The following is a 23,884-nucleotide window of genomic DNA, read 5'->3' on the forward strand; positions in this document are numbered from 1 at the left end:
TAGCATCACCCACAATCATTCAGGGCATGTCAAGGGCAGGACATACCTAGGGAGCTTGTCTCGCCTATGGTTAGACCTGTCACCCTGACCCATTTGCATGATTCCCTCTTGCACTCTGCCTTAATACCATTGCAATCAATTGTGGTAAGCACCGCACGAATGGCCATGAAAAGTACACTGTCCTCATCACGCAGGTCCGATAGCTACCAGCTACCGACATTGCAGTGTCCCTATGTTCAATTATGTTACATCGTGTAGTCACAACACAAAGGATGTCGCATACACCTTCACGTGTACTTCTTCTCAACATGGAAAACTTTGCTTCATCCACACATCGTTATGAGAAACCAGCCCGCGGTCTTCTGACTACGTAATATCTAAGTATGCATGAGCACTCACATAATATCTGCACCCAAATATATACACAGTTTGGGTCCTCAACTGCAGGACAATACTCTCAGCTTGCTTAGAGTTCAACCTGTCTCCCCAACTAATCGAACTATGTCTTGTGCACGATAGAGAAGACTAGGACTACCCCTAGGGAGAGACCACCTATGAGAGGTTTTCAATTGCAAGTATTGAAGACTCCAATGAAAGTGTTGTTCGCTCTTCATCGACACCCAGCTCTGAATCCTTATCCTTTATCATCCTGCAAGCCCACAAAGAATCGTCATATGCAGAATCCCCAACAAACCAACACTCGCGCTGGCCATCAGTGCAATCCCCAACCAAGAACAGCCCTACCACCAACTCCAACAACCTTTCCACCAGCCATCTAGGCCACAAACATGCCCCCAAGGACCTTCCTCCACACCACCACCAACACTCCTCCATGGCAACCACAAGCGTCCCTGCCACCCATGTCTTTGGTGCATGCTAAAGCCTGCTACCTACGACGGTGAGTGCCATGGGACTGGCACTCGTCTAGGAGGGGGTAATGTTAACTGGTAGACGAATAAGGTGGAAAATCTGGAAAAGCTAAAGCAGAAGGAAATGCCAAGGCAAAGTGAAACGGAAGACAAAGGCACACAAGGAAAATCTGGAAACACAAGAAGTGCAGAAAAGTCCTAAATTAGGGAAAAGGCACACAAGGAAAAGTACAAGTCAATACTTTTGTAAAAGAGCGCAAGCGCATCGTGATTTAATTTAAGGAGCGCCGGGCTCTCACCCGTGAAATTTATAAATCTAGACGGGTGGTGAAAAGGAAGCTAGGAAGATAGAAGGACAATGGAAAAAAGGGCCTAGGCCACGGCCGGCCATGTAAAAAAGGGGATAAGGGGATGACCGCCCAAAAGGGATTTAGGGTTTTGCATATAAAGTTGAAAAGTGAATGGGAAGCTCATTCTTGTGTGTGGCCAAAATTGGCTCTCCTCTTCTTCTTCTTATTCTTCTTCTTGCTTACTTGAGCTTGTGCTTAAGAGAGGGAGTGTGAGAGTGTGAGGGAGTGAGTGCGTGAGGGTGAGGGACTAGGGAGGAGAAGCTCTCCATCTTCTCTTTTCTTCTCTTCTCTTCTCTTCTCTTCTCTTCTCTTCTCTTCTCTTCTCTTGCTCGCCGTGATGAAGCTTGGAGTGTGGAGCTTGAGGATGGAGCTTGCTTGAAGCTTGCACTTGAATCATGGAGCTACCGGAGTGCGCAGGAGAGGAAGTAACTCGATTGCCATGGAGGTAAGCTCACTACACCCGTAGATATGGATGGCGCGTCGGCTATGTGAGAGGTAGCCATTAGTGCTCGGCTTGGAATGCTTGAAACAATAAGTGGTCCGTGGGTCTTGGCGGTTGAGCGAAAGCTCCCACAATTTCCCTTTCTTTGTTTCTCCCCCCTCTCTCTCTCGTTGTTTCTCTCACTCATCCTCCTCTCTCTCTCCCTTCATCTCTCATTTCTCTCTCCCTCTTTCTCTTTGTTTCCTTTCTCTCCCTCTTTGTCTCTTCCTCTCCCTTCATTCTTCTCCCTCCCTCCCTCTCTTTCCATGTATCTCTTTGCAAAGAAAAACAAAAAAAGAAAACAAGAGAACATAAAAATAAAGCAAGAAGAGGCAATGTACCTACCTCAAAGGTCTGAAGATGAAACCCTTTATACCTTCTCTTCAAGAAAGCTGCCATCCCCCTGTGGTACTCCATCACTGCTCCTTACAACTCATGCTATCCATGCTGTACATGTTTGACTAGTTTTTTTTTTTTTGAAAAGTAGAACTAGGTGTGAGAAAAGAGAAAGAAGAAGGGACCAAATACCTAAGCTCTGATACCAATTGTAATAAAGGAGACCTAGAACAGCGAAGGAGAGAAGGGAGAGACTACAGAGAGGAGAGAGAAAGGGAGGAAGATGAGAGAAAAAGAGAGAGAAAGACTAGCAGAAGAGAGAGAAAGACAAGAAAAGTGAGAGAAAGAGAAGGGAAGTCATGAAAGTTGGAAGGAAGGGTAAAAGAGACTTGAATATTGATAAAAACTGACGCCCTAATTGGATCTCTCAACATCTTATATACCCTGTCAGAATAACTGGGTATTCCCATGCTAACCCGTGTCCTACCCATCTATTCCCACTCTCTTACACATACAAAATATATGCCAAGACTCTAGCCAGAAGGCTCAATCCCCAGATAGCTAAGAAAGAAAGAAAAGGGCTTTATTAAAGGTAAGTTAATTTTGGATAGCATAATTAGTCTATGGGAGGGGTTTGAATTTTCCCAAAAAAAATACCAAAACTTTCTCTTCTTTAAAATAGAATTTGATAAAGCATATGATAGACTAGAGTCGTGCTTCATTCTTCAATCTCTAGAGGATAGGGGGTGGGTAATAGATTTATCAAGTTTGTGAGTATCTTATTTGGAAATGCTAGTACTAAAGTTGTTGTAAATGGAGAACTTTCTACATCATTCCCTCTCTATAGATCTATAAGGCAAGCTTTCCCACTAGTCCCCCCTCCTTTTGACCATTTTTGTGGATGCCTTGGAATGGCTAGTAGAAGATCAAATTAAGGCACGAATTTTACAAGGCATGAACTTATTGGGAAACAAGGACATGGTTCTAAATCTATTTACAAATGACACAAATGGGACTGCTAATAACAACCCCTCTTCCATGAGGTCCTTCTAGAATTGTATCTAGACCTTCTACCTTCCATCAAGATCTATAGTCAACCCTCTCAAAGCTAGAATCAAGTCACTGATAGCCCCCCCCAAAATGGCTAATAGATGTAGGATGTAAGATAATTGAGGAGAGGAAGGCTTTCAAGGTTCTTGGAAACCCCATGGGGTTTGGGGTCACTCTCAAACAAAGACGAGAATGTAGGATGTAAGATAATTGAGGAGAGGAAGGCTTTCAAGGTTCTTGAAAACCCCATGGGGTTTGGGGTCACTCTCAAACAAAGACGAGAATGGATCTTAGAATCCCCATGGGTTTGGGGTCACTCTCAAACAAAGATGGGAATGGATATTGGACAAAATGAAAAGGAAACTAGAATTCTCAAAGGACTACATTGCTCTTTGCCAAGTAGAGTACTAGTTCTCAAACACATCCTCATTCCATCTTCTATTGGCTTCTCATCATGCTGTTGAAAACCCTCTAAGGTAGGATTTAAAAAACTAAACCAGCTAGCTTGTAATGAAGGGGAAATAGACATTTAATTTTAGTGAGAGAATAATACTCTAGCCACATTGCCATTAGTATAAGCTCCAACGTTCTTGCTCAACATCTATGGCTTCCTCTTCTTTCTCTCTCTTCTTCCTATCTTTCTCCCTCTTCTTTCTCTCTCTTCTTCCTATCTTTCTCCCTCTATTTTCAACATTTCTCTTTAGGGATTTACTGTGGATAGGCACTCACTCACTGCTACCACTTACTATTTACAATGGATTTTATATTTCTTAATTATCAAAACACCCATTGATCAAGATTAAGAGTTAGAATGATAATTTCCACTTTCATGAGCCTATATGATCAATGCTCATGCTAATTGCAGAGATTGAAGACAAGTAACCTTACTAATTTGAAACAAGAGATTATTCAAGCAATAGAATGGCTTCAAATTTATAATGGAACTTAATGCTTGAGTCTCTCCATTAAATGGATGCAAGCTCAACAATAGGATTGAAGAAGAGAGACTAAGAACCAAGAAAATACCTCATAGTAAGCTTGATGTTGTATGCCTTCGAGAACCAATGCAATTGGATGCAGAGGCTTATGTAAACTCCTCAATAAGAAGCTCGAATAGCTCTCCTGCAATCAATGATTGCAGAAACTTGATAAGACATTATGGAGTATTGTTTTGGGACTTTATACTACTCCATGATTGCAATAAGTTTGGGACTTTATACTACTCCATGATTGCAATAAGTCCCAAAATAATACTCCATACTGTCTTCCATAGCTTCATAGGCTTCAATATCAGTCAATGGCAAGCAATGCTTACTTGAAGAAACTTGAATGCTTGAACACCTTCAGCTTTCTTTAATGCGCAAGAATAAAGAATCCAAGTGATCGATGAAGAATCCCCAAAATTGTTTTCCCAAGATATCTTGATGGAATCAAAATGCTTCAATGCTTCAAATCCTTCAAAAATATTAAAGAAGTCTTGATATAGGTAAGCTCCAGGGATGAAAAGAAGCAAAAGCCCTCCAAATTTGTAAAGATTTGATGAAGGTTTAATGGCTATCCACGGCCTACATTTCTAGGGCTTGGAAGAGAAGAGGAAGTCCAAATTTGAAGCAAAAGAAGGCTCCAATGCTTGCTAAGGATGCTTCCATAAGCATAGCTAAGAAGGTCCAAAGTATCATAGCCATGAAGATTTTGACTTCTTGGGGGCTTCTTCTCACCACATGATGCATCAAAAATTATCGAGCAAGTGCTTAACATGATGGTAATGAAAGAAGCAAGTGGTAGCCATCATTGAGGCCTAGACATGAAGCTTTGTGAGTTATGAGAGGGTTTTCACAATGGAAGCTTTAGGCAATCTTGAAAAAAGAAAAATAAAAACTAATTTCCAAAAACTAACGGTGGTTAAAGCTTCAACTACGTCTAGTTACCACTTCTTTTACAAAGTTAGCTTCAAAATGGCCTAGAATTGATAAAGGCCTACCATTTTAGCCTTTGTGTTGCTAAATTCATCCAAGACTCTTGTCAAATCTCCCAAAATAGTCTCTACTTCATGTAGATGGCTTGCAAGTACATGTCATGTATCTCTTGTACCTACTACATTGGATTTTATGGAGTAGAATAGGAAAAATCGATATGGAAAACGAGGAAATTAAATGGACCAAGAGCCTAAGCTTTGATATCACTTGTAAAGAAGGATACAAAGAGGAGAGAGAAAGTATGTAAAAGAGAGAAATTCTAGATGAGGAGATAGAAATATTGGAAATAGAGAGGGAAACACAAGAAGAAGAGAGAGAAATAAGAGGAAGCCATAGATGTTGAGCAAGAAGTTTGGAGATGAAGAGGATTTGTATTACTACATGAATGCTTTAAAAAGTAATCTTCTTACGTTTTGTGCCACTAAAGCTAGAATATTCTTCTCTCACTAAAATTAAATGTCTATTTCCCCTTCATTACATAGTCAGGAATTTTCTCTTGTTAGGACATAGTGATAGTGTCAAACTCCCCAAGGTAGCATGAGAGGATTGTACCCTAAGCAAAGAAGAGGGAGGACTAGGCATACCCAACCTATTCGAGCTAGCAAAAAATATGGTTGCTAAATGGGTAGTACGAGCTTTCCAATATAAACATGAACATTCGGCCACCCCTATCCTAATTAGTTATTCTAACTTTCCTATAGAAGGGTATTGAAGATGGAAAAGACACAAACAATCATACTAGCTTTGAGCAAAGCTAATTTTGTGGCTAAAGGATGCTCGAACTTGATGAAAATTATTTGGAATGCCTACTTACCCCTAAAACAAAGAATAGTCCTCTCACCAATGCCTAACTTCACCCTACCCTGGTGCTCTCAAGACTCCATCTGGTTAAGCATCTTCCAATGGGTGATAAACCCAGAACTATTCTCCAAAGCCTATAAACTATTTTAAAAGGGCCACATATCCTAGGAAGATATTTGGGACTACACACAAGGAGATTGGCTAGACCAAGGATCCCTAAGAACTAAATTTCAAAACCAAATGTTACTTCAAAAAAGAGCGTGTTGCAATCCCCATCTAAGCAAAGCCATTCAACTTCACCTTGAATTCAACCATAGAGGATAATGACAAATCACTACTACCCATACAAAATAACATTCAAAGATCCCATAAACTCTTTCATAAACAAAGATGGGATCTAAATAATGACAAATCACTACTACCCATACAAAATAACATTCAAAGATCCCAGAAAGTCTTTCATAAACTAAACAAATATGGGATCTAAATTGGAACAACTTCCAATGGTCATACAAATTCTAGATGATCTGATCCAATAGCATACAACCTAAAGCCTCCTGCTTAATGTGGCTAATACTAGTAAAAGTGATCTGGAACAACAACATAGCCCATAAGATAGGCATTGACGATGGTATATGCCCAAGATGCAAGAAGAACCCTGAAACAATTCCTCACTTGTTCTTCACTTGTGAAACCAATGCTAATACACTTTTTTTGGCAAGTTATGATTACCCCTTACTATCCAACCACAATAATTTGGAAAGAAGTAATTTTTGAAGAGATCTATGGGATCCCCCTAGTGATCAAGATTTGGATGAGGAGTATTTACCTTTGGTAGACGTGGAATAGCAAGAATAAAGCAATGTATATTGATTCCTTTCATAGTACTAAAACTGAATTCTTGTTAGAGTTGGACCATTCCAAATTTCTGAAGAACAAGACAAGGGAAAAGGTAGAAGAACAAGACAACGGAAAAGGTAGATAAAGAAGAAATTCAAGATCTAGAAATTAGAAAGTTCATCGTCCATGGAAAAAGGAGAATCATAATGGAGAAGAGAGAGGCTATGTTCAATCAACACTTTCGACAACCAAGGCAAGGCATGCTAGATAACCTCAAACAACATGCCCTTCATGCCAATCCCAAATAATTTCTCAACATTGTAAAGAAATACTATAGATAATGGTGTCCAACACTATGATATGACTCTAAGCGCTAGGATGGGTTACCTATAAAAAAGCCATGCCTTTGTAATCTTCTCTCTCAACATTGTAAAGAAATTCTATAGGTAATGGTGTCCAACAGTGTGTATATGACTCTGTAATCTTCTCTCTCCTTTTTTTAATGCAACTTGTTGTATTCTTTTTTTCTAGAAGTAACAAGAAGAGAAGGTTTTCACTAGTAACAAGAAGCTCTACACTTTCCAAGGGGGAATATGGTCAAAAGAGAATAGGCATCCCGTTTGCTTGTAACACCTCTATTTTGTTTTGTGGCTGCCTCATTTGCAGAGAGCATATGATCTCTCGAATTTTGTTGTTCTCTCTCTCTCTCTCTCTCTCTCTCTCTCTATACTTTATAGCTCTTTCCTGTTTGTCTCTGGAATGCTCGACGAGTTTCCGCCATATCCGGTTGGTTTGATGCTGAATTCTATGATAGAGCGAGGATCAGAGCCCTTGCTATTAGTAAATAGACCTCTCCACTCTCTGCATGTATGATTAAGGGGATGATACAAAGATTACTCAATCTTGGTTAGTTACAGAACGCCCCTAAACCTTTGAAAGCCATTAGCTGAAATCTTTAAACATGAACTGTCTGCTTTGCCTAATCGCTGAACTTTTCCAGGCTGCTTTGGTGAACTCGTTGAGCTATACATACACTGATATTGTGTTTGCTTTTTGAGACCTTGAATTGAGGTCTATGAATTGCAATCAGCTGGTTTAAGACGTTGAATTAGAGATCGGCCATGAATTATAATTAGCTAACATGGAGTAGTCAGCTTGCGCACAGGATTCTTTGCAATACATGAAAGCTTGTACAATCAGTTTATGTTTGTTATATGCTGTGCATCCTTATAGCCGTCCTCACCCAACGGTTTCTCAGTGCATCTCTTTTTGAATGCCTGCCATTCTTGTGAATTCTACTAATGTCAGGGTTATGGTACTCGCAGCCATGGGACAGCAATTCATGCTCCTGCGGCAAATTAAAGCATCCCCACAATCCTCTTCCAGCTCCTTTTTGATGTACTAGCATTCAGCATCGGCATTATTATCCTTGTATGTGGAATAATCACTGAACAGACCCTGTGCTGAATCATCCATCCTTGAAGATGACTTGCTCTTGCCATGGAGGGCGGCTGTCACCCAGGACTTTGATCAGCAAAATAGATAGACCCCTTTGGGGCATTGTGGCTGCCTTACTGATTACCACATGCTTTGTGGCAACTTGGCGTAAGGTGGGTGCTAATGTCTACTGGATTGCAGCGAACTCAATTCTTTTCCTGACAGGCTGTGCTGATGCTTGCCCGATGAGAAAGCTCCTTATCTAGACCTTTGTTTTGCCTAATATAGTATTCAACATCGTGAGCTTCTGCTCGGGATGTACCACATATCTAGCTAGGTACGGTTGGGGGCAGGGGGCCTGAGGCTGGCAGCCCCCTGCCCGCAACCTCACTTAGCTAGGGAAGCTCATCTCGTTGTCCTATCACAATGTGAGAATTATTGAGGGAGTTTTGTCTAAAACATCTTGTGCTAATCTAGACCTCTGTTTTTTATGCAGACAGATCTCGTTGTATGGTATAAAGGCCGCCTGCATCATACGAATGGAACTGTATGGCCTAATCCCCAGTTCTGGCAAAAACTCTCAAATGTCCATCGGGCTCCAAACACATGCTCATTTTCCAGCTGCCCAATTCACAAAAACAAGGAAGAGCAGGTACCCTCCCAGCTCCTTGCTGAGGGAGGAGTTTGCCCTTTCTACTTCAGATACATTCATGAGGATTTGGCACCATGGGCTAAGTCAGGGGTATCCAAGGAAATGCTTGAGAAGGGGAAACATGTTGCCAGCTTTCGTGTGGTCATAAAGAACAACAGATTGTATGTTGATCCATACCAACCTTGCTTTCAAACAAGAGCTGTCTTCACCTTGTGGGGGATTCTTCAGCTACTGGAACATTACCCAGGGCTTGTCCCTGATGTGGAATTGCTATTTCGATGTGGAGACACACCGGTGGTGTCGAAACAGAAGTATGCCACAGGATCGCCACCGCCAATGTTCAGCTACTGCAGCACCATGAATCACTTTGACATCCCTTTTCCAGACTGGCCATTTTGGGGGTGGTGAGCATGCAATCACCAAGCTGCCTTTCATTCCAGCTACCATAGTCCAAACTGTTTGAGTCCAGTCACACCTTTGGTGCTGTTGAATATCTACAGAGAACACTAGATTGCTTGCATCTCTGTTGGGGCACATGGGCTGCAGAATACTTAATGTAGCTTTCACTAAGTTTACAGTCTGAATCCCCAATTTCACCATAACTTACAATTGTGTTTAGACTGAATGCTGGTCTTCTCTTGCACTAAGTCAATATTCAGCTCAGAATTTCATCACTTTGTTTCATAGGCCAGAAATCGATATCAAGACTTGGGATGAAGAGGTTAGTGATATTTTGAGAGGACAGAAGGATACCCTCTGGGAGAAAAGGCATCCAGTTGCTTTCTGGAAAGGAAACACCAACACTGGGGGTAGTCTTCGGAAAGGACTTCAGCACTGCAATGGTGCACATAATGGAGCTGAAATCATTCATCAGGTGAAACCATCAGACCAACACAAGATTGCTGCTCATGATAGCATTTCAACATCTTGTTTTGATCTTACTCCAAGCCATGAGTGTCACTTGTCAGATCCAAATTATAGGATTGCTTGCATTTAACAGCAACATTGGTAATAGAAGTTTTGTGATGTGTACAGGACTGGTCGGCAGAGTCAAAGACTAACTACAAGAATTCAAAGCTAGCCCAGCAGTGCAAGCATAGGTGCAGATCATGATAGCTGAATATGAATCAAGTTCCTGCCTGCTGTTTAATGAAGGTTAATTGTGAAGTTGTTAAGGCAAACAGTAACTCTATCAGTTGAGGAGTAGTGCTTGATTTCCAGTGATGCATGTAGCGATCATCCAAAAATTGTGGTGAAATTTGCAAATCTGTAAATTGAATAGGGTGCTAAGGTTGGTGTTGGCTAATAATGGCAGATACAAAATATATGTTGAAGGTTGGGGGTGGTCTGTCAGCTTGAAGTACGTTCTGGCTTGTGATTCACCTGTTCTTGTGGTCAATCCAAAGTTTTATGATTTTTTCTCGAGAGGGCTTATGCCAATGGAACATTTTTGGCCTATCAAACCTGACACTCTCTGCAACTCAATCAAGGTTGCTGTGGAATGGGGCAACAACCATACAGTCCAGGCAAGATTAGCCAGTAGCTTATTTGACATCCATAACCTGCAACTATCTTCCTAGTTTATTTTGATTGTGTGGTGCCAGCTACGGTGTCACTTGTAGGTCCTCTCTCTTCATCTTTCACTATTCTTAACTATATTTATATGCAGGCAGAACAAATGGGAAGGTTTGGCAACCAATATATTATCAAGGATGTGAGCATGAGATATGTATATGACTACATGCTACATGCTCTTCGTGAGTACGCCAAGTTACTGCGGTTCGAACCCGATACTGAAAGCATGTCTGAGTTATGCTCGGAAGCATTCTTGTGCCAAGCACCAGACAGAGAGAGAGCACTGTTTGAGACATCAAGGGTAAAAGGACCAGGTGATCTGCCTCCATGCTCCCTGCCTCCAAGAGATGAGAAGCTTGTACAGGAAACATGGCGAAGGCGCATGAATATCACAAGTAAGGGATAGTGAGAGGTGTCAATCATCCAATCCAATCAGGTCAGCTGCAACAAATCCTCAGGGAATGTTAAGGAAAAGCCATGCAGATTCGAGTCACCTAAATATAACCGTGTGACTGGAACCGCCGACTTACAACAGGAAATGTCACTTATCACTACTCAATCGGTAGTGGTTAGGACTCAAGGACTTAATAAGTCCCACTTGCATAATTAGGTACAACCCCGCACTTGTACAAGTGTTGTCTTTCATATCATCTATTACATGTACAAGTTCAAGCATTGACTTCTCTCTCTTGATGGGAAGAACTAGACCCTGTATTTGTGTGGCATTTGCTAGTACTTCTAAAGTAGCATCACCAGCTTTGGTCTTTTGAGATCAAAGAGGAAAGGTTATCAGCTTGGCTTTGTAGGTATTCAACCTTTGCACATTAGACTGCAAACTCTCGAGGCATTGATTCTTTCTACGATGGTCTACAGCAATACCTATAGTGGGTGCAAGCCGTTTGGAAATCCCAACACTTTTGAGCTCTTCTAGAGTAAATCTATGACCTTCCTTGAACTTCACATTGTACTTGATTGTCTGAGAGTGAACCACAGGCCTGAATGGACCACTAGTAGGGAGTGGAAATATTTGAACATCTTTCTTTTGATGAGCAAGGCGTCTACGCTTCTTACGAGTTGCCTGGTCAAACCAGGTCTTCAATTAGGACTGCCAATCCTTCTTGAAGTGTCCATTCGGGACGACATTGTTATGCTTCATCCTCCTTCTGTGGACTGGTACCGCATGTGGAGCTTCATGGCCACGAAGTGCATCTCCTTGTTGACGAAGCCTTTCTTCTCTAGTAAGCATTGTGTATGTGGGCAGCTCTTCGTCACTGATCTTGTCGAACATAGAACCCATGAGTAAGTATCTGAGAGGCACTACTTAAGAGAGAAGGATCGAGAAGCAGCATAGTGCAGTCGTGCTCATGTGTGAACCACTATTAGAGGAGTATCAAAGCCTCCGATATATTCTATGATGAGCAGCCAAGAAAATGGGCCTAAGATATGAATATGGCAGAGGGACTTAAGGTACGTTCAACTCCTACTATCCATTTATAATAAAATAGGGCTAAAGACGGTGGACTCTACTCTAATGAAGCTAGTCATAGCTCACCATGGCTCTAATACCATGTTGAGAAACATGGATCTAGAGCTATGCTAGCTATGGCGGACAGAGATTATAAACATAAAACATGATTGAGATAAAGAATTGTAACTCAAGTGAATTAGGTTCCAAGATAGATTAACTTGGACTCATAAACACAATCTTGAATGACACAGAATGATTGTACTCTATCTTGAAATGAGTGTCAAGTACATGCCTTTATAGCTTTCTGGATAGCACCACTCTCCTCACTCTGCATATCGGATTCTGAACATCTCTTCCTAGAGCATACATCATTTATCTATCATCTAGCCTCTTCAGGGCATACATCTAGCCTCTATGGCATACATCATTTGATTTCTCAACAACAATATGGTAAGGCACCTCAATGTGCTTTGTCCTAGTATGGAACATTGGGTTCCTAGCTAGCCGTATATCGCTCATGTTGTCATAGTAAATGACAATTGGACCATCTCCCTGCACATCTAAATCGGCCAATAACTTTTGCAACAATACCACCTCACATGCTGCCATAGCATTACCTCTCTACTTAACCTCTGTACTCGATAAAGTAATTGTTGGTTGCTTTTTGTTGCTCCAAGTAATTGCTACACTACTAAGAGAGAACATGAATCTGCATGATGCTGGTAGATTTTCTATCAGATATGTTACTAGCCCAATCTACATCTTTATACCCAAACACATGTACATCCTTACCTATCTTATTAAAAAATTCCATAATGCACAGTGGACTTCACATACCTCATATGCGTCTAATTGCATTCAAATGAGACTTCCTAGGTACCTACATAAACTGACTAATAAGTCCAACTATATAGCTCAAGTCTAGCCTTGTGATGGTCATATAGATCAAACTCCCTACTATCCTTCTAAATATAGTAGGATATTCTATTGCATTCCCAACCTCAGTACTCAACTTTACATTTTGATGTCATACATTCTTGGATAACATATCCAAGCCATATTGCCTTTGGGATAGATGTATACTATCAGCATATCCGATCACTTAATACCAAGGAAATATCTCAGCTCACCAAAATCCTGCATCTCATATATGTGCTTCAAAAGGCCCTTACCATTAGCAATCCCACTGTCACTATCATCTGTAATAATCAAGTCATCCATATAGATTACTATGACAACCAAACTTGTATCGCCCTTTCTCACATAAAGTGAGTGAAGCATAAAAGCCAGTGTTGACAGGATACTCTTCAATCTTGTAGACCATGCTCTAGGTAAAGCAAGCCATAGAGCACCTTCTTTCACCTACACACATATGTGGGATGCTGTAAATCCTCATAATTTGCTAACTGCTCCATATATGCCTCTTCTTGCAAATCACTATGCAAGAAGGCATTTTTCACATCTATCTCTTGTAAACTCCAACCTTTGGCTACTACCAAAGCAATCACAAATCCAATAGTTTCCCTCTTAGCAACTAGACTAAATGTCCCTTCATAGTCCATGCCATATGTATGTGTATAGTCTTTCACAACCAGTGCGGCCTTATACCTATTAATAGAACCATTTGCATTATATTTTATTTGACAAATCCACTTACAACCAATAGCTTTCTTACCCTTGGGCAATGGTACTAGATCCAAAGTCCTATTGGCCTTTAATAAACCATCTCCTCATCCATTGTTGCATCCCAATGAGCATGACCAACACTCTCCTCAAAAGAAATGGGCTCAACATCCTCACATTAAGAAAATTTTGGACTTAAAAATGGGTATTTAGGGGGTTTAACTCATTCTCTCTCCTAAAAAATGGAGCCACTGTGAAAGTTTTGCAAACGAATTCCAAATTTCTCAAACCTTGGATATTTGGGATGTACTCTTCGAGCTCTTTCTGTTGATCTATACATCATGAGATCCATAGAGGGTGGATATCACATCAAGGGGTCACATCAATTTGCAAACTTTTAAAATATGAAGAATCCCATGATATGCTATAAATCAAGTGAAAGAGCTTAAAGAGTACATCCTAAATGTTCAAGGTTGACAAATTTGAAGTTTGGTTGCAAAATTTTCATAGTGTCCCCATTTTTTAGGAGAGAGAGTGAGTCAAACCCCCTACAAGAACTATTCTTTAGTCCAAATTTTTCCTAATGAATACCTTTACCATATGAGTATAATGATGAGCTACATAACCCTGAAAACCAAATCTTCTAACATGGTATCTTAGCCTACTAGATGTATACCACTAGATCACTCAATGGAGCCTTTATATTACCATATGCTCTTTGTACACATGGTATTCTTACTGAAGAAATACGAAGCCCATCATCCAAAATCTTTGAGCCATTAGAATCTCCATCAAGAACTAAATGACTAGTAGATGCATCATTACCATTTGACACTTTCTTCTTCCCTTTGTCATTACCTGCAACATTGATATAGTTGAAGATGTGGGGCTACTCCTTAATCTCCCAGACCAAGGATAGACTATAGGTCTACCACCAAATGATGTGTCTAGTCCACTAAGGGTTATTGTTTCTGCAATCCCAAACCAACTACTCATCCCATCTAAAATACATCGCTTCTTACTCAAAACTCACACCTAACAAGCTTATAGCAACGATATTCTTTTTGCTCATCACTAGAGTATCCAATGAAAATATATTTTTCAACCTTTGGGTCTAATTCCTTCCTCAACTCATAATGTACATGAACATATGTAATATAATCAAACACTTTCAAGTGCGGTATATTAGGTTTCTTGCTTGTAAAACATTCTTCAAGGGGGTAATACCATAAACCACAACTCTAGGAGATATGTTTATAATGCAGACAACAATATAAATAGCCTCAGATAAAAAAATCTTGGATATATTCTTTTCAACCATCAATGTGCATGCAACTTTTGCAATATGTCTATTGTTGTTTCTATAACCCCATTTTGTTGTGGGATATACTTGCATGTAAATTGTCTCTAGAATTATCACAGCCTCCCAAAATCAACATGTACCAAACTGTTTATTAACCTATTTTTTTGGTTACCACTAGCACAACCCATACCACAGCCTCTTAAAGAGGATTTTCCATGTCCCCTTCTTGAACTTGAGAAAAATGCTTGGACCTATTCACCACTTTTTTCTGATGGCTCGCCATATATATTGATCTCTTCAATAATCATGAGAGAGACTAATTCATCAAAATCTAGATATGGCTTTCGTACATACATAAAAGTAACAAAATATTTCCCAGCCTTTTCATTATGAAGGCCATCCAAAGTAAACGAAATGAAATCATCATCATCATCAAGCATTGCATCAATAGTTGTTGCTAATGTATCTACAATGCTCATCAGCTTCAAAATGTATGCATTTACAAGCTTCTTCCCTTTCTTCAAAATATTCAACTCTCGCTTGAGTTGAATCTTTCGTGCCTTTGTATTTACTGAAAACATATTCTCAAAGGTTGTCTAAGCTATATGTAAATGTTTTGCATTTCTTATATGCCCCAACATAGTGTTATCAATGATTGCAAACAACCAATACATTACCTTTTTGTCTTTTGCATTCCATTCTTTCCACGCCTATAATTCTTCTATAGTCGTATGATCACTTAGATCCAATTTATTTTCTTCACTTAAAATTGACTTGTAGAGGCCTTTACCAATAAGGAAATCTATCACATGGCACTTCCATTATGGGTATTTATTCTCGTCTAGCTTCTCAATAATTGGATTTTCACTATTCTTAGCCATTATGACACAATTGAGCATCAAACAGTAAACAAGTCTTTTGCAAAATTCCACAAGATGTATACATCAATAAACCAGAAAATCTTTTTCACTGATTGCTTAATAATACATACATTATGTAACCTATTTGTAAATAAACCTTATGTTTTCTTCTTGACAAACACCTTAGAACTTACAAATTTAAAATGTATAGCTTGTGCACCTGAGAATGACCAACACACCCAAAATTATAGTATGCTTTGAAACTACTATCTACAATTGTGAAGAGCTAAAACAAGGTCCAAAACAACCTCAAATGACCAAATACACAGTGACAAAGCCATAAATGGCCTTTTTGCAAAATGCACACAATTCTTCTTACACACCAAATCTCACAAAAAACTAGGATTTTGCTTTGCTATGGTTCTAGCACCTCCACAAGCACTATCCAAGGAAAAGAGTGAAAGAATGGAAGAGCTCCTTACTAGTTACTTGCTTGTTAGAATCCTTGCCCCTTCTCCTTCACTTAAACATTCAAATATAACATATTTTAGTGACGCCATTTCAATACCATGTTAGGATCGCATATGCTAGGGAGATTCCCTTGAGCTATTACATCGGATACACACAATACATGCAAGAAGAAGCTCAATCAAGAACATAAGAAGAGAGATGGAAGCCAAAATGTTTTCTTGTTGATTTTTTTTCCTTGTTCCTCTCACAATACAATGTATATGAAGTATAAAATAGCACCCCTCACCATAAAAGCCTCAACACAAATTAAAATGTGGCATGTCTCATTGGTAAAAGCTAAACAGATTTGAGCCACTGAGTTAAAACTCCAAGTCACAAATTAATAAATAAATTAAATACTTGTATTAATGATAATTAAATATTAATAATTAATTATTATTAATTATTAATTATTAATAAATTAACCAATTTCTCATTTAATTTTTATTTTAAATAATTTTTAGTATTAATTTAAAATTTATAACTAATAATTAACCATTAATAAGTACTAATATAATATTTATTATTTATTATTTATTAATATTTTTAAAATAATTTTAAAAATCATATGTAAGTAAAAATTAAATATTAAAAATACATACTATTAAATACCTAAATTAAGTAGCTATTATTAATTAAAATTAATAACTTTAAATCATTAATTCTTATTGAGATTTTGTATGAAATAATCTCTTGTACAAAATAATATTTCATATCAAAGATTAGTGATCATGCAATAATTATAGTATAATACGAATTCTATGGGGATATTATTTTTTAAATATGACCATATAAATGTATGAAAGATTAGTGATCATGCAGTAATTAGAGTATAATACGAATTCTATGGGGATATTTTTTTTAAATATGGCCATATAAATATGCCACTGTGTGTGTGTTAACCCCAACACGAAGAAAGCAAAAGGAAATAAAAAAGACGCAGGACAAAGGCGGAAAAAAGGTAGCCCGACTGAAGAAAGAATAGGAGAAAAGGGCAAAAGCGTAAGGGCAACCTTAAAAGTCCAAGGCAAATGCAAAAGGGGAAAGGTGCATTTTAAAATAAAAAGGCGCGCCCTGAAATCTTGTAAAAGAGCACCGGGCTCTTACCTGTGCAATTTGTAAATGTAGACGGGCGGTGGAAAGGAAGCTAGGAAGATAGAAGGACAATGGGAAATAGGGCCTAGGCTATGGCCAGCCATGTAAAAAAGGGGATGACCGCCCAAAAGGGATTTAGGGTTTTGTATATAAAGTTGAAAAGTGAATGAGAAGCTCATTCTTGTGTGTGGCCAAAGCTTCTTCTTCTTCTTCTCTTGTTTCTTGCCTTCTTGCTTATGCTTGAGAGAGGGATTGAGAGAGTGTGAGGGAGTGAGGGAGTGAGAGTGAGGGATCTTGGAGAAGAAGCTCTCAATCTTCTCTCTTCATCTTCCTCTTCTCTCTTCTCTTCTCTTGTCTCGCACGTGGCTATGGAGGATGAAGCTCATGGGAGAGGGATTGAGGTTGCTTGAGCTTGCCTCAAGGATCGTGGAGCTACCGGTGTGCAAGAAAGAGGAGGGTACTCGATCGAGCATCAAGGTAAGCTCACTATACCCGTAAGGTAGGCATTGCGCCTCGACTATGTGAGAGGTAGCCATGGCTGCTCGGTTCAAAATACTTGAGCAGTGCGCGCATCAAATCGAGCATAGAAGTAGGATTTGCAGCCCGAACCGGTGCTTGAGATAGCTAGGAGATTTAGGAGGTTTTAATCCGAGAAACAAGTAAGTGTTTTGGTTTGTTGGAAGCATTAGTGTAGGACTACCATTCTGCATCTCTGTTTTGCATTTTGGCTGTACTAGATTAAGGTTAGATTAGGTTAAGAAAAGAGAAAACAAAGGTTTTGGCTGCTGCTAGAAACAGGGAAACAGGAGACCAGATTCAAATTTCTAGGTAAAACAGGGAAAAGGGGACTGGCTTTAAGGTTTTGCAGTGCTAGGAAAGGACCTTAAGAGGCTTGGGAGGCCAGGACAAACCTCATTTCACTGGTTAGCTTTGTGAGAGAGAGAGAGAGAGAGAGAGAGAGAGAGAGAGAGAGAGAGAGAGAGAGAGAGCACCAAGAAGAGGGAGCGCTATCACGATTCTGGGTGCCATCGATTTGTGTTTCTCCAGGTGAGTCTGGTGCTTAGTAGTGCCCTAATCAGATCTAGAAAGTCTCTTGTGATTGTGTGTAGCAGGCGTCAAGTGGGATCGAAACGCGTCGGAATCGCGCCTGCAGCCAGACGCAGTCGGACCAAGTCTCAGTGGTCCGATTCCCAAAATCGGACCACCCAAGTCCTGGAGTCGGACCGTCTGATTCCAAGAATCAGACCGTCCAACTACTAGAGTCGGACCAGCCCTGTCCGATTCTCAGAATCGGACAGTCCGATCGGACGTGCCATGTGGCACTCGCACCGCCCATCATAGTCGGACCTTCCGACTGAGGGACTCGGACCACGCTGTCCGACTGCTGGACTCGGACCACCCTGTCCAACTGAGGGAGTCGGACCACCCTGTCCGACTGCAAGAGTCGGACCAGCCCTGTCCGATTGCTAGAGTCGGATCACTCTGTCCAACTGCGAGAATCGGACCGTCTGACTACTAAAGTCGGACCAGCCCTGTCCGATTCTGGGAATCGGACCACCCTGCCAGAAGGAAAAATAAGGATCTTTAGTTGACCCTGCCACAGACCTGACCCCCAGGACACAACCCTGAACACCCCCAAGACCCAGTTTGACCATTAGAACCTCAAAGACCAATCAAACTTAGAGCAGAATAGAAAACGTAGCACAGACCTTCAGAAAGACCATAAAATAGCCGGGAACCGAGCTTAGAACTCAAATCAGGCTAAGAATGTGGAGAGAAACAGAGTGGAGTTCGCATTAAACACTTTCTGCATCAGCACTTCACTCTTGTGTTCAACTAAGTTTGCACTACAAGAAAAGAGAAAAGCCTGTTTTCGCACCAAGCACCACAAAAGCACTAAGCATAATGTGTGAATAAGGATTGCAGCTGCTTTTAAATAACAAGGAACACATCAGGATATCTAATAACATTAAGAAACCCACTAGTAGGAGAAGACCCCAAGACTTAGACAAGGTGCTAAAGGGTAGGCTAGAACCCCCATCGTAGCAAAACAACTAGCTAGATACGAACCTAGCAGTGACCCGTACAGCTTCATGGAGCAGTTTGAGCAAGTATGTGAGGCAAACAATCTTACTAACCCTGCGCAGCGAGCTCAAGCTTTTGGCCTGTGCTTAGGCGATAAGGGGAGGACCTGGTATTCTAGTGTCTAGATGATGCAGAACGTACAAACTTTGTTCGCCTTAAGGGCCTCTTCATCAAGAGGCTTTCAGAGGCAGGGTATTCGGATAACCTCATCGTTAGGTTGATGAATATCAGTCAAAGGGAGAAGGAAGACGTTAGGGATTACATCACTCAGGTGCGTAGCCTCTACAAGAGAATCCTTGCCAATGAGCGACCTACCGAGAGGGCAGTGTCTACAATGTTCATGAATGGGATTCGGAGTGAGTAGCTCTACAAGGCTTTGGCTAGTAACTCCACCTTGCAACGAGATGTGCTAGCTAGAGTTTTTGAGGAGGCAATACGCGTAGATTATCAACTCAGGGAACACAGCATGAGGACTACCAACCGAGAGAGTGCAAGCCAGAGGGACCCTGAGAGATCAACTACTTCGAGGGAAAAGGCAACTGCTAGTGTGCAGGATAAGGGAAAGAGTGTAGACCACGACCAGGGGATGGCAAAAATGAGAACGGAGATTGCACGGTTGTAAGAGCTGGTAAGGAAGCCTGTGAGATCGCATGTACAATGTATATACTGCGGCGGCAATCACCTCCTAGTTGAGTGCCAAGATCCTAGATCTCGGCCGTGCTCAAATTGCGGTAGATTCGGGCATGATGCAGTGCATTGCAGAATGCCGAGGAGATTCCCATACGCGCAGCAGTACAACCCTCCATACTTAGGTAATAGGCCACTCAATTTCTTTGGGAGGGGAGCCTAGTTAGCTCTCCCATCACTGACTGACTCAAGACCTGCCGTACCTAGGCTGGAGATGAACCCAACTGGTATACCCAGACCACTAGGGCCTTTTGTAACCCACCCATCTAGCGATGCTCTTGTTCACTTTGTGGAGGAGCCTAATGAGAAAGAAACATATGTCAACCCGTACATATCCTATGACAAGGAGGGCAACCCAGTCCTGATGGACTATCGGCCGATGCTGATGATGGCTTTAGGAAGAGGAAGAGGCAAAGGCTTTGGAGGGCCAAGCCAAGATCCATGCTGGACTTGTGGCCACCCAAGCCACATTTCATCACGCTGCCCAGAACGAGAACAAGCTAACAAAAGGACAAAGCAGATCTTTGATGCATAGAGTGTGGAATCACACATCTGTTTCCTGACTGTCCTAGGCAGAAGCCATCAACTAGCTTTGCCAACATGCCATCGGTACCTTTGGGGCTTTTTGGAGTGGAAACCTTTGACAGTGAGGATACACCCATCCCACTACATGTTATGACACGAGCTAAAACAAAACAGGTAGGCATCTCTTTGCCAGGGCCAAGTAACCTTGATGCAACCTCAATGGGAAAGAAAAGCCGGGGGAGACAGAAAAAGAGAACCGATGCAAAGATAACTCTTAAAACCGAGGAAGCGACTACATTAGTAGTGTAACAGGAAAGAGGGTCACAGATGCAGAGGTGGAGACCTCAGTTCCTAAGACAGCCGAGCTAGGGAGTGCCAAGGTAGGGGAATATCCCCATCCCAAACGGCAACTCGAGGCTATAGCTAAGGTCAAGGAGTGGGTCAAGGACGCCCAAAAGCACCTCAAGGATGCTGAACCCATATCGATTACACAGATCCCAAGTCTAACTCTACACTCAACTCCCAAGTCTTTGCACATCAATGCTTTTTGGGAAGGCACTGAAATGCATGCAGTTTTACCCGTCCTAGCCTTAGGAGATATGATGTGAAAAGGAATTTAGACACATGCGCAGGTGTTAGTGTACTAAGACATGCAGTCTTAGAGGCATGGGGAAACCCTCCTGTAGAGACTGCCAGGTTTAACGTCACGCTAGCAAATGGAATGAAGGTAAGACCATTCGGGGTCTTAAAGAATTGGCCAGTAAAGATTGCCAGTGTGTAGTTTTCCATAAAATTCATTGTCATGAAGGGAGTGGATTACGATATACTATTAGGCCGGCCTTGGATGAGGAATGCACGTGTCATTGAGGACTGGGGCAATGGTTTGATTTTCCTACGGAACAGAACTAGTGCAGTAAGGGTAGAGATGGACATTTGGAAGACGACCCCTGTTGACCTAGATGCCATCTCAGCTATGCTGAAAGGCGATACTCAAACGACCAAACCCTATGGATCACTCACTAAATATATTCCTTGCCCTAAGGATGAGAGGGATTGAATGCACGTTTTGGCAACCATTGACCTACCATTCTCGGATGAGGAAGAACTATATCGGCAGGCTGCTAAAGCCGCAACCATGCCAATTGAGGAGCCAATTGTGCCACTCTGCATGATGGCAGGAAGCTCACTCAACCCAGGCAAACCAGCCTCGTTCCATATCCCCAACAACAAACTAGAGCTTTAGGAAATCATAGAGTATCTGACCAATAAACTTGAAGGCAAATTGGCTGCTAACTTAAAACCTCTACGTGATCTATTAGCTAAGCCAGAATGGAAATGGACCAAGGTCCACGACCTGAATTTGTTATATAACTGGGCTTTAGTTACTGATGACAAGGAGAGTGGAGAGGAAAGCTTAGGTGATGATGAGCAGTCAGAAGGACAGGACTCTGATGAGACGAGGAGTATGAGGACTGTCGCTCTACAAGAGAGGAGAGTGAAGAAGAGATAAATACAATAGAGTATGACATGGAAGGAAAAGCGATAGAACAAATCAAGGCAGACTCGAGGCCTAGGAGAGGAAGGACTAGTCAGAACGAGAAAGGAGTCATGCGAATGGAGTGTGACAGATCCTGGCTAGAACACATAGGAGCCGTGGATTACGAGCAAGCCGGAGTGGCACGACCATGGGTAATCCCAGTGCTCAAGACGAATGTATGACCCCCTAGGGAAACACCTTCCTCAAGTGAGAGATGTGAGTTTAACTCAGAGTCGGAAGTTAGCACTGAGAGTGATCCCGAGATACCACAACCTTCTAAAGTCAAATGCACCAAGGGAGACTTGCCAGTCCACCTAAGGTGCAAGAGGCTAAAAGAGGAGGCCAGGAAGCAAGCAAAGGACTCAGAAGCAGAAAGGCAAAAGAAACTGCAGGATCTACCCAAACGGTTTACAAAATTTAAAAAGGTGATAGAGTGGTGATTCTGCTAGGTGCGAAAAGACAAGGCCAAACTAGTGAACCGATCGAGGGGCCCGCCAAAGTCAAGAAAGTTAACTTGGCTGGGGAAGGTAAAAAGCCAAGGCCTGTATTCATTGCAGATGACTTGACGAAGGATGAGGAGACCAAACTTGTTGCACTCTTGTAAGAGTACATTGACGTATTTGCTTGGACATTGGATGACATTGGATGAACTTAAGGGAGTCGACCCTAGGGTTGTCACTCATAATATCACAATGGTCCCTGATGCAGTGCCAATGAAACAACGACCTTACCCCATGAATCCCAAACACGCCCATGCAGTAAAAGAGGAGATTGATAAACTCATGAGGGAAGGATTCATATATGAGATCAAGCACATGGACTGGGTATCACCTATCGTGATTGTCATGAAGAAAAATGGAAAAATCCGAGTGTGCATGAACTACAAGAAAGTGAATGCCGCTACAAAGAGGGATAACTATCCTTTACCATACACCGAGCACATGCTTGAGAGGGTAGCAGGTAAAGAAGCCTACAGTTTTCTAGATGGTTTCTCGGGCTATAATCAAGTGCAAGTGCACCCCGATGACAGGCACAAGACTGCCTTTGCCACGGACTGGTGTGTATTCGCCTACATTGTCATGCCTTTTGGGCCGATGAATGCACCTGCGACTTTTCAACGCCTAATGTGCACTATCTTTAAGGACATGCTTAGGCGCGAACTGGAAGTGTTTGTAGACGACTTATGCATACACTCTAGTTGGGCCGAACACTTAGAGAAATTGAGAGTTGTCTTTGAAAGGTGTAGGTCATACCACCTCTCGTTGAATCCCTTAAAGTGCCAGTTCTGGGTGAAATACGAATGCATCTTAGGGCACGTAGTGTCAAGGAACGGCATTGCCACTGACTTTTCTAAAGTTAGAGTCATTGTTGACTTACCGCCACCCGATAACTACAAGGGAGTTCAGTGCTTCTTAGGACACACTGGATATTATCGACGCTTTGTACTAAATTATGCACTAATTGATAGACCATTGTACAAGCTGTTGATAGTGTTCGAGTGGACTGAGGAATGCCAGCGCACATATGAGGAGTTGAAAAAGGCTCTTACTACTGCACCAATCTTACGAGCCCTAGACTAGAACATAACGTTTTATGTACACATAGATGCCTCTAAGTTCGCTATTGGAGCCATGCTATGCCAGCCTGGTGAACATAACTTAGATTATCTGGTGAGTTTTGCCAGTAGTAGGCAGCTCATAGAGACCGAGATGAACTATTCCACGACAGAAAGGGAGGGGTTGGCCATGGTATTTGCGGTAAAGAAATTTAGGCATTACCTGTTGGCCACTCCCTTTGTCTTCTTTGTTGACCATCAAGCCTTGC

The 23,884-nt window shown here is 41.5% G+C and overlaps 1 protein-coding gene and 1 pseudogene across 1 annotated transcript; one reads left to right on the top strand and one right to left on the bottom strand.

Moving 5' to 3' along the window:
• The first annotated feature begins 7,308 nt into the window (after window positions 1-7,308).
• LOC148010309 (uncharacterized) lies at window positions 7,309-11,227 on the top strand. The gene is made up of 7 exons (XM_087671835.1): window positions 7,309-7,609; window positions 8,029-8,313; window positions 8,637-9,196; window positions 9,480-9,666; window positions 9,828-9,892; window positions 10,108-10,318; window positions 10,462-11,227. The coding sequence occupies exons 2-7, from the start codon at window positions 8,188-8,190 to the stop codon at window positions 10,771-10,773; spliced, it is 1,461 nt and encodes a 486-aa protein (XP_087527961.1). The 5' UTR covers window positions 7,309-7,609; window positions 8,029-8,187; the 3' UTR covers window positions 10,774-11,227.
• On the bottom strand, window positions 10,909-11,523 carry LOC148010310 (large ribosomal subunit protein eL13z pseudogene; annotated as a pseudogene).
• Between the last annotated feature and the right edge of the window lie 12,361 nt (window positions 11,524-23,884).

Source organism: Lygodium microphyllum, chromosome 29 (genome assembly GCF_053477565.2).
Source record: "Lygodium microphyllum isolate KBCC chromosome 29, Lygodium_microphyllum_v1.1.10, whole genome shotgun sequence".
Lineage (NCBI taxonomy): Eukaryota > Viridiplantae > Streptophyta > Polypodiopsida > Schizaeales > Lygodiaceae > Lygodium > Lygodium microphyllum.

What these genes read in the sequence shown, in the direction of transcription:
- LOC148010309 (XM_087671835.1), top strand. Translation starts at nt 8,188, where the DNA reads ATGACTTGCTCTTGCCATGGAGGGCGGCTGTCACCCAGGACTTTGATC. An exon ending in GACTGGCCATTTTGGGGGTG is followed by an intron (nt 9,197 to 9,479) that starts GTGAGCATGCAA and finishes TTTGTTTCATAG; the next exon opens with GCCAGAAATCGATATCAAGA. An exon ending in GAGCTGAAATCATTCATCAG is followed by an intron (nt 9,667 to 9,827) that starts GTGAAACCATCA and finishes TGATGTGTACAG; the next exon opens with GACTGGTCGGCAGAGTCAAA.